Source organism: Spermophilus citellus (genome assembly GCF_964194105.1).
Source record: "Spermophilus citellus genome assembly, chromosome: 9".
NCBI classification, from domain to species: Eukaryota; Metazoa; Chordata; class Mammalia; order Rodentia; family Sciuridae; genus Spermophilus; species Spermophilus citellus.
The window spans coordinates 124,346,161-124,359,891 of record NC_138191.1 but is presented as its reverse complement, the minus strand read 5'-3'; the positions used below and the strand labels follow the sequence as shown (position 1 = coordinate 124,359,891).

General features: G+C 53.6%; 1 protein-coding gene across 1 annotated transcript; it reads left to right on the top strand.

Annotated features, from left to right (window-relative positions):
- Window positions 1-4,877: 4,877 nt before the first annotated feature.
- LDLRAD2 (low density lipoprotein receptor class A domain containing 2) lies at window positions 4,878-13,462 on the top strand (the record flags this gene model as incomplete). The annotated part of the gene is made up of 4 exons (XM_081308168.1): window positions 4,878-5,207; window positions 7,791-8,216; window positions 11,138-11,269; window positions 13,203-13,462. Exons 1-4 carry the CDS (start codon window positions 5,018-5,020, stop codon window positions 13,460-13,462), a joined length of 1,008 nt encoding a protein of 335 aa, XP_081164294.1. The 5' UTR covers window positions 4,878-5,017.
- Between the last annotated feature and the right edge of the window lie 269 nt (window positions 13,463-13,731).

Sequence of the window (13,731 nt, the reverse complement as noted above, 5' to 3'; positions counted from 1 at the left end):
AGAGCACTCCTAAGCACATACCCACCCTGCTGAGTTGTTAGTCTGTAAATAACAGGTGTCCCTAACTCAGTTAAGCTAGGTAACCCCTTAGCAACCCCCTAGCAACCAGCAATCAACATGAGACAGGGAGAATACTTGGGATGACTCCCCAGTAGTTTATGGTGGTTGATAACATGTTGGGAAACCACGTAGTTCAGCACGTACTCCCCTCGTGGCCTACACCAATCAGTTCAAAGGAATCCCCCTCTTGTACTAACCAATCACCCTTACCCAACTTGTTCCCGCCAGTGAATGTGCTAATCAATGTTAAGAGTTGTCGTTTGACTTTCCCGCAGTAAGAAATGATTTGCTGTGTGATGTTGTGACGCATAGAGTATCCCCCCAAAACCTATAAAATCTCACTGAACAAAGGGCTGGGACTCACTCCCTGGGACCACTGCATCAGAAATGGTTGTGAGTCCAGGCTCGAGCTTGCAATAAAGACTCTTGTGTGATTGCATCAGATTCGGCTCCTGGAGGTCTATTGGGATCCCACGAATCTGGCATTACAGTGCACACCTATAATCCCAGCAACTGGGGAGGCTGAGGCAGGAGGATAGCAAGTTCTAGGCCAGTTTTAGTAATTTTAGCAGGACCCTGTCTCAAAAAATAAGTGCCTGTGGGGCGGGGGATAAGCTGGGGATGTAGCTTGGGAGTAAAAGAGCCCCTGAGTTCTAGCCTCAGTACCAAAAAGAATAAAAGTAAAATAAATTTAAAAACCCAAATTATTATTATTTTTTTTAAATATTTATTTATTTTTTGTTTTTTTGGCGGACACAACATCTTTGTTGGTATGTGGTGCTGAGGATCGAACCCGGGCCGCACGCATGCCAGACGAGCGCGCTACCGCTTGAGCCACATCCCCAGCCCGCAAATTATTTTTTAATATTTATTTTTAGGGGCTGGGGATGTGGCTCAAGCGGTAGCGCGCTCGCCTGGCATGCGTGCGGCCCGGGTTCGATCCTCAGCACCACATACCAACAAAGATGTTGTGTCCGCCGAGAACTAAAAAATAAATATTAAAAATTCTCTCTCTCTCTCTCCTCTCTCACTCTCTCTTTAAAAAAAAAATATTTATTTTTAGTTGTGATTGAACACAATACCTTTATTTTATTTATTTTTATGTGGCTGAGGATCCAACCCAGGGCCTCGAATGTGCTAAGCGAGCACTCTACTGCTGAGCCACAACCCCAGCCCCCAAATTATTCTTTCATAATTCTGGAGGCTAGGAATACAAATTATGATTATGGTTTGACCTGATGGGGTAATCAGGTTATGAAGTCAACCTATTGGATTATGGTCAGTCTATTTACAGGAAAGGTGGACACATAGGGCTGGGGGTGGAGAGCACTTGCCTAGCATGGGTGAGGCACTGGTTCGATTCTCAGCACTGCATGTAAATAGATAAAATAAAGGTCCATTGACAACTAAAAAATATTTTTTTTTAAAAAAAGGACACATAGTGTCAGAGGTGAGGATGTCTTCATGCTTGAATATCTGTCTCTTTGTGCTGTGGGAATCGTTTTAGGGTGTCAGGAAGAAGCTGTTTATTGTGTAATTTAGACAATTTATTCTGCCAGAACATCGTTTCATTTACCGTGTATTTCACCCGAGTCTGGCCCATTGTATCTTTTTGTCATTCCTGCTCCTGGAGGATTATGACGCATGGAAAAATTCTGTATGGTGTCTCTATTGGCCCAGGCCCCTTTCTCTCCTGTGTGTTCTTGGTTGGCGTCTGTGGTGGGGGCAGGTCTCACAGCACGGCTAAGCGTCTGTCTGTCGGTCAGGTATTCTCTGTGCAGTCCGCACCCTAAGAAGCCCCCACCACGGGCACGTGTGCTGCCCCAGGATCCCGTCAGTGTCCTCGGTCTATCCACCAGATTGATCGACCCTAGTTTAGCTCTTTATGTTGTTTGCCAGGTTTCAACAACAGCAAAGCTTGGCAGATTTGAAAGATATATATATTTTTTTGACTTTCGGGAGTGTGTGGGGTATTTTGTTTTCCATACTAAGGATTTAACCCAGGGGTGCTCTACCACTGAGCTGTACCCCAGATCCCCCCTTTTTTTGAGACAGGATCTCACTAACTTGCTGTGGCTGACCTTGAATTTGCCATTCTCCTGCCTCAGCCTTCTGATTGGCTGGAATTATAGGCATGCACCACTGTGCATGGTTTATATTTTGCTGGTTTTTTTTTTTTTTTTGGTACTGAGGATTGAACCCAGGGGTGCTTTACCGCAGAACTATATCCCCAACCTTTTTTCATTTTCTTTTTTATTATTTTAAAAATTTTATTTTATTTAGTTTTAGTTGGACACAATACCTTTATTTTATGTGGTGCTGAGGATCCAACCCAGGGCCTCGCACGTGCTAGGTGTGTGCTTTACCGCTGAGCCACAACCCCAGCCCTCCTTTTCATTTTCTATTCTGAGACAGGGTCTCACTAAGTTGCCCAACATGGCCTTGAATTTGTGATCCTCTGGCTCTGCCTTCCACAAAGCTGGGATTACAGGCGAGGGCTATGGTGCCCAGCCGTTCTTGAGTTTTGTATTGTGAGATATTAACAACTTCTGCCAATATATAGGCAACAGAAAGGGGAAAAAACTGTCTCCCCACATGATTTGATGTTGAGAAACCTTGCTTAATGTTGCTGTCATGGGAAGACTATGTATTTGGAAGTCAGACAGACCCTGGGTTCAAATCCTGACTCTGGGGCTGGGGATGTGGCTCCAGCGGTAGCGCGCTCGCCTGGTGTGCGTGCGGCCCGGGTTCGATCCTCAGCACCACATACAAACAAAGATGTTGTGTCCGCCGATAACTGAAAAATAAATATTGAAATTCTCTCTCTCTCCTCTCTCTCTCCCTCTCTCACTCTCTCTTTAAAAAAAAAAAGAAAGAAAAAATCCTGACTCTGCCACTCCCACTGGAACAAACCCAAGTGCCCTGCTTGGCCTGTATGCATCATGCATGGCCCTCTGAGGCCAGAAGGGGGTGCTTTCTCCCATGTCTGGGAAAAAACTCAAAGGTGGGCTCTCCCAGCCTCCCAGGCTAGGTGTGTGCTTCTCCTGTTGACCTGCTCTTCACGGAGCTGGGTTCTCTCCAGACTTCAGATTTCAGCACAGACAATTCCTCCTCTGCGAAACCACACTGCTCCCCACTTGCTAGTTATGTAACATCTCTATACTTAACATCTTTGTGCCTTAGTTTTTTTCATCTGTAAATTGAGGTTAATAGCACTACCCCCTGGCATTATGGTGAAGAATAGATGAAACAGTCAGGCAAACAATCCCTACCAACAGTAAGCACTCAACACATTTTGTTATTAAGTGTTGATTACTTGCTGACGTTATGAACACAGGTTTAGTTTACTATTCTATGACTTTTCTGCCCAGGTGAGGGGGGTGCCCCACTCTCTGTTCCCATAGCCCTGGTTCTTGTAACGCCAAACTGTGATTCCCCCCCCCTTTTTTTCTTTATTGCAGTACAGGGGATTGAACCCAGGGCCTCCTGCACGCTAGGCAAGCGCTCCACCACTGAGCCCCTTCCACAGATGAAGTTTTCACAAAAGCCCGAGGCACAGAGATGCGATACCCTCAGTGCACCAGCCCATGCCGAGGCTCAGCCTTTGAAGTCCTGCTGCCCTAGTTTACAGAATAAAAAGGGCACCTGGGTGAGGAGAGCAGCTGTTCTTCTCCCCAGTGACCTGGAATAGAACGAGACAGAGCCCTCGGCCGAGGTGCCAAGAGCTGGGCTTCCAGGTGAGCTGCCACCTTCCTGGGCGTCCTGCAGCCTCCCCTTGTGTTTCTGGGGTGCATGCAGGATTCCTCATTCCTCACCCCTCATTCTTCCACTGCCCCCTAGAGGACATTTTTCTCTAGCACTAAAGATGCCAGTCAAGTTCCCCCAAGGACCCATATAGTTAGATAACACCCCCTTCTCTCCTGGGTTCAGTCCCGTTCTGGTTTAGATACAAGGTGTCCCCTGAAGGCTCTGGTTAGACAGTGCAAGAAAGTGCAGAGGTGAAGCAACTGAGCTTTGAGAGCCCTAATCCAATCAGTGTATGAATCCACTTGAATGGATTAACTGGCTGGCAACTGTAGGCAGGTGGGGTGTGGCTGGAGGAGGTGGTGCCCTGGGGACCTGCTTTTGTCCCTGGTGAGTGAGAGCTCTCTGTCCTGTCCTGAGCTGCTGTCCTCCACCACACCTTCCCACCATGACATCTGCCTCACCTCGGGCCAGAGCCATAGAGTTGGTCCTCTACGGGCTGAGACCTCGGGAACCATGAGCGCCAAATAGACTTCTCCTCCTCTAAAGTCGCTCTTGTCAGGCCTTTTGGTCCCAGTGGCGAGAGAGCTGACTGGAACATCTGGGGTTGTGGCTTGGGGTAGAGGCCCTGGCACCACAGGACAACACCGAGGATGATTCCAGAGAGTGCGGACAGGGTGCCATTTCAGAGAGCTGGGATTGAGGGACAGGAGGGAACACTATTGACAAGAGGCCAGGAAAGAGTGGTCTGGGGCGGTGACATGTGAGCCGTGACACAATGACCTGCAGACACCAGCCACGGACACCAGTGGAGAAGAGCACTTGGGGCAGAGGGGACACGCTCCGTGTGGCAGGAGCTCAGCCCGTCAAGGAGCAGCCGCCTGGTCCCCTGCTGCTTCTGCACATGCCGCTTCTCTGGACCCTCAGAGAGGCTCCATAGGCATCTGCAGCCTCCCGTGAGCTGGGTCTGAAGGCCAAGGCCACAGCTCTCCTGGCCTGGGGCCCTCTCTAGAGGCCCGTGGCTGGGCCGGATGTGAGTTCCTGGTTCCTGTCTGGCAGGGGGTGAGCCGAGTCCTCCCAGCCTCCTCTCCCAGGGCTCCACTCTGGCCCCAAATCTCCATGGCAACCCTCGACACAATCCCGTCCCACAGGAGATGGGTCTAGAAGGGGGAGCCCAGCGACCACAGTGCAGAGGCCACAGTCACTGGTGGACATGCCTCCCTGTCCTTGTGTCCTGCCAGCTGCCCCACTAGTGGGCCAGGCCCGTCCCCGTGGCCCCAAGGATCTTCAGGTCGCCAGCTGCTGGGCGCACCATTGCTGGATGGCCACCTGTGGGCTGCTCCGGCCCCGGAGGCTGCTCCTGCTGGGGATGGCCGCCCTGGCTGCATCTGCTCCGGAGACAGGTGAGTGTGGGCCCAGCCAGAGCACCCAGGAGGCTCAGCCCCGTCACTCTGGAGACTGTGTCCCCCCAGTCCACTCAGCCCGAGGGACTGGGCCCCCTTGAGTGGAAGGGGCTGGGAAGCCCTGTGCCCGGTCTTGCTTGGTATCCCCATGTCCACCCCAAACCCTTCCAGAGGCCAGAGCTCCAAGTCACCCAGAAGCAGGGGCCTGGGGGCAGGCAGGATAATTGCTTGAAATGCAAACTATCGTGGCTTGGGAATCAGGTGTCCTTGCACCCTGCCTGTGACACGTCCCTGCCCCTCCTCATCCTTCAACCCTCCAGGTCTCGGGTCCTGCAGCAAAGGGCTGGGTAGGCCTGGTGGTGAGGCAAGGCCTGGGGTGAGCCGGGCCCTGGTTCCTACCCAGACCTAAAAAGGATGAGACAGGACAAGCGTCAGGGACCACCACTGTGCCCACACGACGAGGTCACCCACACCAGGCCCTCTGCCTGGCACAGGGAGTGGCCCAATTGACTCACTCTTTCCTTTTTCTTCTTCCTTTTTTTCTTTTCTCTTCCTGATACTAGAGAAGGACCAGGGCCTCGCCCAGCTAGGCGAGCACAGTTCCCCTGAGCTCTGCCCGCCTGACCTTTACAAGGTCATTCTACTTTTATTTATATAAAAATTTATTTCTGGGTACTGAACCCAGGGGTGCTCTACCCGTGAGCTACATCCCCAGCCCTTTTTTGTTTTTTATCTTGAGACAGGGTCTCACTGAGTTGCCCGGTTGGCCTGACACCTGTGTCCCCTGCCTCAGCCTCCCAAGTTGCTGGATTCACGGGCTTGTCTGCCACCCCAGCTCCAATTTCCTCACGTTTTAAATTTGATTTTACTTATTTATATGCGGTGCTGAGAATCGAACTCAGTGCTTCCCCCACGCTAGGCAAGAGCCCTAGTACTCAGCACGACCCCAGTCCAATTTCTTCCCTTTCTGAACTCCCTCCTTCCAAGGCAGGCTCTGACAACAGCGCGTCTACACAGACACACCCTGAGCCCAGGGAAAGACCTTCTCCTTGAAGCCCAACATCCTGGCTGGTCCTGGAGCTCCCGCCTTGCCGGGGCGACCCACCTCCTCTTCCATCCCTGTGCTTAGAAAAATCATCGTAGTGTGGACACTTACACATTTTCTCATCTAATCCTCGAAATTAGAGGGGGATGTTTTGGTCTGTAAGTAACATACTAGATGGAGCTTAAACGTAAAGACACTGTTTCCCTTACGAAAGGCTGAAGCTAGACGCAGAGGCACACGCCTGCCTATAATCTTGGTAATTGGGGGGGGGGGGCTCAGGCAGGAAGATCAAAAGTTCAAGACCAACCTCAGCCACTTAGTGAAACCCTGCTCAACACAAAACATAAAAAAGACTGGGGCTGTAACTTTTTTTTTTTTTAAGAGAGAGAATTTTTTAATATTTATTTTTTAGTTTTTGGCGGACACAACATCTTTGTTTGTATGTGGTGCTGAGGATCGAACCCAGGCCGCACGCATGCCAGGCGAGCGCGCTACCGCTTGAGCCACATCCCCAGACCCGAGAGAGAATTTTTTAATATTTATTTTTTAGTTTTTGGCGGACACAACATCTTTGTTTGTATGTGGTGCTGAGGATCGAACCCAGGCTGCACGCATGCCAGGCGAGCGTGGGGCTGTAACTTGGTGGTAAAGCAAGGCTGGGTTCAATCCCCAGTATTGGAAAAAAAAAATGGCTGTAGGTGATTCCAGAGCTAAGTCAGCAGCTCAGCTGTGTGAGCATTTCCCTGTGAGTCTCACCACCTCACCTTGTAAGATGACTGTTGCAGCTCCAGACATCACACCCTCAATCAACTGTTTCAGAAGCCTGAAGAAAAAGGGACTCCTCACCACACAGCACTCCCTCTTTTTTATGGGGAGGAAAACCTAGGAAACTTAGGGTCTCCCAGCAGATTTTCCTTCAGTCTCATTGTTCAGAATCAAGTTACCAGCCCCTTCCCAAGCCTGGCAAAGAAGATTAGGAGCATAAAACTTAGTCCCTTTAGCACCCAAATGTGTCCACTCCATCCTTGAATAAGGTAATAGTAGTAGCTGACACTTAAGTATCTGTTGTTAACTGCCAGGTGCTGTCCAGAGCCCTGACCAGAGTCCACAATCCTTTGGTTGCGATTCCAACATTCACAGTGCAGCACTAGGCCGGGACTAGCCGGCGGCTGTGGACCGCCCCTGTCTGCCCCACTTGGGGTGACTGTCCGTGGGGAGCTCTGGAGATGGTATTTGTTCTCGGAGAGCTGCTGTGGATGTCATTTGACTGCAGCTTAATAGAACATACATACATCGCGTTACTTTCATTTTTTCTGTGCTGTGGACAATTCTGAAACACACCCAGGGCTGTGGGCTGTGGGATAAGGGGCTGTGGAGTTGAATTAAATTAAATCGCTCAGTCCTCAACAAAATTCTGGGATTGCTTAATCATCCTCATTTTCCCTGATGAAACTGAGGCTCGGAGAGGGTGAGACACTTGCTTGGGGTCACAGAGGGCTCAGGTTTGGAATTGACCCGGGACTTGCCTTTCCCCGCAGCCGACCTGGTGGACCTGTGCGGGCAGGCCTGGCGCGGGGACGCGCTGCTGCTGCGCTCGCACTCCGCGTCGCGCAAGTTCTACTTCGTGGCTCCGCACACGGACTGCGGGCTTTGGATGCACGCAGCAGCCGCAGGCGACAGGATCCGCTTCCAATTCCACTTCTTCCTCGTCTACAGCCTGACCTCGGGGGCCCGGGAGCCCAACGTCTCCTTCCTGGCGCCCACAGACCCGTGCGCCCCAGGCTCCTACCTGCAGTTCTACGAGGGGCCGCCGGGGGCGCCCCGGCCCCTGGGGCCTCCCCTCTGCGGCCTGACCATCCCGGCCCCGGTGGCATCCTCGGGAAGCTCCCTAGGGCTGCGCCTGGTCACTAGAGGCCGCCAGCCCCGCGTGGACTTTGTGGGTGAAGTCACCTCTTTCCGGCTGGGTGAGTTGGGGCTGAAGGGCAGGAGAGGGCCCAGCACACGGGTTGCAGAGAGCAGGGCAAGGTGGGGGCACAGAAGGTGGAGGGCCATGGGTCCTGACAGAGGGTAGGAGGTGGTGACCAGGGGGCAAGGTGGGGTGTCCCAGTGAGGGACATTCCAGACCCAAAGAACCCCGTGAATCTGGCTTCCACCAGATGGCCGCCCTACAGCTGCGGGCACAGCCGTGCACACTCACACAGCTCACCAAGTGCACACCCCACCCTCCACCATGCAACACACCACTCACGTCCTACACACCTATGCACAGGCAGTGCCACCTTACACACTTAAACGAGTCACACACTGGTCCTCTCTCCTGCTCAGCCCTTCAGAGGTTTGCAGAGGGCATGGTCAGGCCTCTGGTGATTGCAGGTAATGGACACACACTCCAGCAACAGGGGCCTCTGGGAGGGGAAGTTAATGGTCCTGGTTCATTAAGCACTGCGTGGTCCGCTGGGCTCCGGCAGGCCTCACAGCAACTCTGCTGGCCAGTGTTATTATTATTTTTTAAAAATTTTGAGATGTTCTCACTACCTTGTGGAGGTTAGCCTCAAACTTGAGATCCTCCTGCTACAGCCTCCCCAGGCCCAGGGATTATAGGCACGTGCCACTGCACCTGGCTTCTGGCCAGAACTGTTACCCTCACATCATAGGTGGGAATTGGCCCAGAAGGTTGGGTGCCTGAGACCTCCCCACTCACAAGTCAAGCTGCTGACCTTTCATGCTGGAAGATGTTCTTCAGTTTAAACTGAGTTTGAGGCTTTAGCCCTGACGGGTTCTCCTAGGACTGCAGCCATCTGCCGATGTCCCATCATCTGCAGTGATGGTGAGCAGATCAGCTCCCAAAGCCTGGAAGCTTTATGGCCATTCCCGGAAATCCCCAGTGAGAGGACTAACAGGACGGTGAGCACTTTCGCGCCAGCACAGGGTCAGGAAGAACCAGGCCTTGGCAGCGGGCCCTGGGCAGCCCTGTCACAGCGAGCTGGTGGGAACACGCCCACCCACGCCGTCTCATTTGTCCCCTTAGTCAAATGTCTCCTTTCTTCCTCCCTGGAATTGTGCATTCTCTGAATTTTGGATTTTAGACCCCCTTTGCTACCACAGTTGCTGGCTCTGGGATAAACTATATGAGATATATATATATATATATATATATATATATATATATATATATATATATATATTTTTTTTTTTTTTTGTACCATGGATTGAACCCAGGGGCGCTCAACCAATGAGCCACATCCTCAGCCCTTTATATTTTTTATTTAGAGGCAGGTTCTCACTGAGTTGCTGAGGGCCTTGTTAAGTTGCTGAGGCTGTCCCTAAACTTGTGATCCTTCTGTCTCAGCTTCCAGAGCTGCTGGAACTACAGGCATGTGCCACCTCGCCCAGCAACTTCATGAAGTACCCTAGATCCCCGGGGCCATGACTAATAGCGTCTAGAGGGCCCCTCTCTGGGTCCTGTCGGCTCTAGATGCCAAAGCTCCTGTCCTGTTACAACTCTCCTGCGGTGGGGAGGACATCGGCTGCCCCCTCCTCTCTCACTTCTGTGGCCTCGCGCCAAGAAAGTCACAGCTCTTCAGAGTTTTGGAGGGACTCCAAACACCAGGATATTAAGGAATTGGCTCAGGTCTAGCTGGATCCAGGAGTTCAAGCGCTGTCTCTGCATTCCCTTTCTCCGTCCGTGGGTGCACGGTGTGAATCTGTGTGGTTTCCATCTCAGGCAGCTCCTCTTTGACTTGGCAACAAAGTGACCCTGTAGCTTCAAGTCCACAGTCACCCTTACAGTTCCACCCTCGGGAAATAGAGAGCGAGTGAGTTTTCTTACAGTTCTAGCAAAAGTCCTGAGGCCAAATCTGATCATGGGGCATGTGTCCATTAATGCAGCCAGAAAATAGAATGCTCTGATTGGCCAGGCCCAGGTCCCATGTGCACGGCTGAGTGTGGTGATGGTCAGTCCCAGGTGAGCTAGCTTCGTCCAGTGCACGGGATGCCAGGTGTGCCAGCCTGGCTGCCTGACCCTGCGCAGGGAGTCACACCGTTCTCTCCCGTGTGCACGTTTGTTCATTAATGAGTATTAGCTGAGCACCTGCTATGTGCTGCGGGCTGCCCTCGGCTTTAGGGATAGAGCAGTGAACAAAAAAGTAGCTCCCTGCCCCAGCAACTGACCTGGGTGGGGAGAGACCATAAGCAAATCAGCCAGTGAATCTGCTCTGCAGATGCAGCGAGTGCTGCAGAGGACCCCAAATCAGGAGGGAGGGAGGAGTATGGGTGAGGGGGGTGGGCTTCCTCAGGATGGGGAAGGCTGACAGGTAAGGTCACACTTGAGTGATGGGAGGAGCATGAGTCAGGGGCTGCCAGGAGAGAGAATTCCAGGAGGAGCTGAGGGCAAGTGCAAGGCAAGTGTAAAACCCAAGGGTTTGCTGGGGGTGTGAGGCTCACTGAGAAACTCAACAGTGTGTGCACACGTGTGCAGATCCACCCGCACCACCATGTGCCAGTGTTAATTTATTAGCACAGGATTTAGAACCAGCTTGCCTCAGACTTACATACAAGCTGTGTGACCTTGGTCAGGGGACTTAACCTCTCTGTGCTTCAGTCTTCTTATCTTAAATGGGGTCAACAGCAGTATGTACTCCATGGGTTTGCTGGGAGGACTAAGTAAGCTGGGGTGAGACGCTTAGAGCCCTGCCTGGCACAGAACAGAAACTCAGTGTTAGCTGCCACCACCAGGGGCTCATCCTCATCCATCTGACCCCTCCTGCCCTTGTCATGCTCCTGTCTGGGATCTCCTGACAGCCCCCTGCTCTCACCCCCATCTCCCTACAGGGCCACACACCCTGTGGATCCAGGGTCCTCATCCAGCTGTCCCCTCTCTCCCCAGGACCCTGTGGAGCCTATTTCCGCTGTCAGAATGGCAGGTGCATCCCACCGAGCCTGGTGTGTGACCCCTGGGGCATGGACAACTGTGGTGACGGCAGTGACCAGGGCTCCTGGCCACCAGCTAGCTGTAGAGGTCAGTGACGGGTGTGGTCTGGGCCCTGCAGAACGGCTGCCAGGGAGGCTCTGGGGCAGAAGGTGGGGAGGCAGGAGGCAGGGGAGCCCCAGGAAGGGCTGAGGAGGTCGGGCAGCAGGCGGAGTGGGAGCAGCACCGAGAGGAGCCAGTTCAGCGCTTGTACGTGATGACGAGTGGCAACCGTCTCGGATGGGCCCTGGCACCGGGCAACATCAAAAGGAGAGATGTTCTGTGTCATTGGAACCGGGGGCCTCACCCGGCTGCCTGACGTCTGTCCGAGGGTCCTGGGTTCATCACCCTCGAGACACTTTCAAAACCATCAACGTGGAGAAACTGAGGTCTTGGAGAGAGTCTGTGTCTTGCTCAAGGTCACAAAGCCAGAGACAACACTCCAAGTCTCTTCTTCAGAGCTCTCAGGATCACCTCTCCCCTCCAGCCAGGTCTCGGCTTAACTCTTCTTTTTTTGGCACCAGGGATTGAACCTGGAGGCTATTAACCACTCCCCCCCACCTTTTTAAATATTTTATTTAGACACAAGGGCTCACTGAGTTGCTTAGGGCCTCGCTAAATTGCTGGGCTGGCTCTCAACTCCTGATCCTCCTGCCGCAGCCCATGGACTTTCTGTCCGTCTGTCCCTCCCCCTGTCCCTGGAGCAGCTGGGGCTGCCTGGAAACACTGTTCAGATGAGTGGGAGAATGAAAAGCTCCACGCCTCTGGGTCCTTCTCTAAGAAATGGGGGATACGCCCATTCAGAGTCCGCAGGAGCTGCAGGGAGGCACTGCGGGGACAGGGCCCTGCAGACCGTGGTGCTTAGGGCACAGAAGGTGCTTGGTTCGCCTATGCACTGTCCCCTCCTGAGAAGGAGCTCGGGAGCCAGGCTGGGGGCGTCAGGGTCACTGCAGGGGAACTGGGCTGCACGAAATGACCTCACAAGAGACAGAGGTACCTTTTTCTTTGGGTCCTGTGACTGCTCCGCAGAGAGAGAGAGAGAGAGAGAGAGAGAGAGAGAGAGAGAGAAAACACACACACACACACACACACGTGCGCGTGCTGACCCCTTTTATTGAGGAGAAACCATTCAAATGAAGCAAGGGGTTGGGTTTGAGGGGGCTGAGTCTAGCAGGTTGACTGACATATAGGAAGGCCATGCCCAGGGGCACAGTAAGAGAAGGGGACACACAAAGGGCGTTTCCATGGAACATTCTATCCCAAACAGGGCAAAGGGGCAGGATTACAAAGGAACAGGTGAGTGTGGCTCAACCCAGGGGTGACCCGCCTACACCTGAAGACACGCCCTCAACTTCCTGGACCGGGACCGCGTCCAGGTCACTGGGAAATGTAGTGATAGAAATGTAGTGACCCGGGCTAGGGCTGTAGCTCAGTGAAGAGCGCTCGCCTGGTATGTGATGGTCAGAGCCTCTCACTTCAGGATGGAAGGTGCGAGTCACTCAGAGTGGCTCCCACATGGGGGCGTCCAAACGCCCTCCTCCCCTCCCACTGTGTGACCTTGGCAAGAGACTTCAGCTTGGAGGCTCAATGACTTTCGTTGCCTGTAAAACGGAAGCACTCAGAGAGGCCAACTCAGAGGCCGCAGGAGGAGGTGCCCAGGAGGGGCAGCCCTTGTGTGCTAGCGGTCACTGCCCACTGCAGGTCCCTCTGCAGGTCCCTCTGCAGTACCCAGATGGACCAGGAGCACACATGACAACGCCTCTGAGCCCCTGGCTCTCAGCTCTGCAGACCCCCTCCAGATCACGGCCCAGACAAGCCCCCCAGGAAGCGGGGACCCTGCCCAGGAGGACACAGTTTTGGAAGGTAGACAGACGGCTGTTGGTGATGTGCATTCCTGCTCTTCCCACACTCGTCCCTGTCCAGGTGAGGGGGACGGGACTGTGGGCCCAGGCTATGGCTAACTGGACTCCCTTTTCCTTGGCAGGCCCTGGGTTACAGGGGATGGCGCTGGCCTCCTCTCTGCTGCTGGCCTCTGCTGGCCTCCTCGTGGGCCTCCTGTGGTGCTGCTGCTCCCTGGGCTGGCTGGCCTGGGAACCTGGGGTCCATGGCCTCCGCCTCCAACACAGTGCACCCTGCAACATCTGCCACACGTGTCCTGACCGGGTAGCCCCTGGGGGGCTACGGCAGAGTGGGCTGGCCTTCCAGGATCGGGAGACCGTCCCTAGAGAGGCTGTGGGGATCTGAGGCCGAGAGTGGGCTCTGGGGCCAGACACGCCCTGAGCTCCAAGTCCTGGCTGGCTGGCGGGCCTTGGACAGGTCACTCGTGCCTCTGAGACTCTGTCTACCCCTCTGGAGAACAGTGCAAGTCCCACTGCCCGGGCGTGAGGGTCACAGGAGGTAAAGCACACACAGTAACTGGTCCCGTGGCGTGGGGAAGGGGCACAGCTGTGCCGTGGCTCCTATCTGTGGGGTCACGGAAGGGTGCGACTCCATGAGCAGGGCAGGGAGGGGTT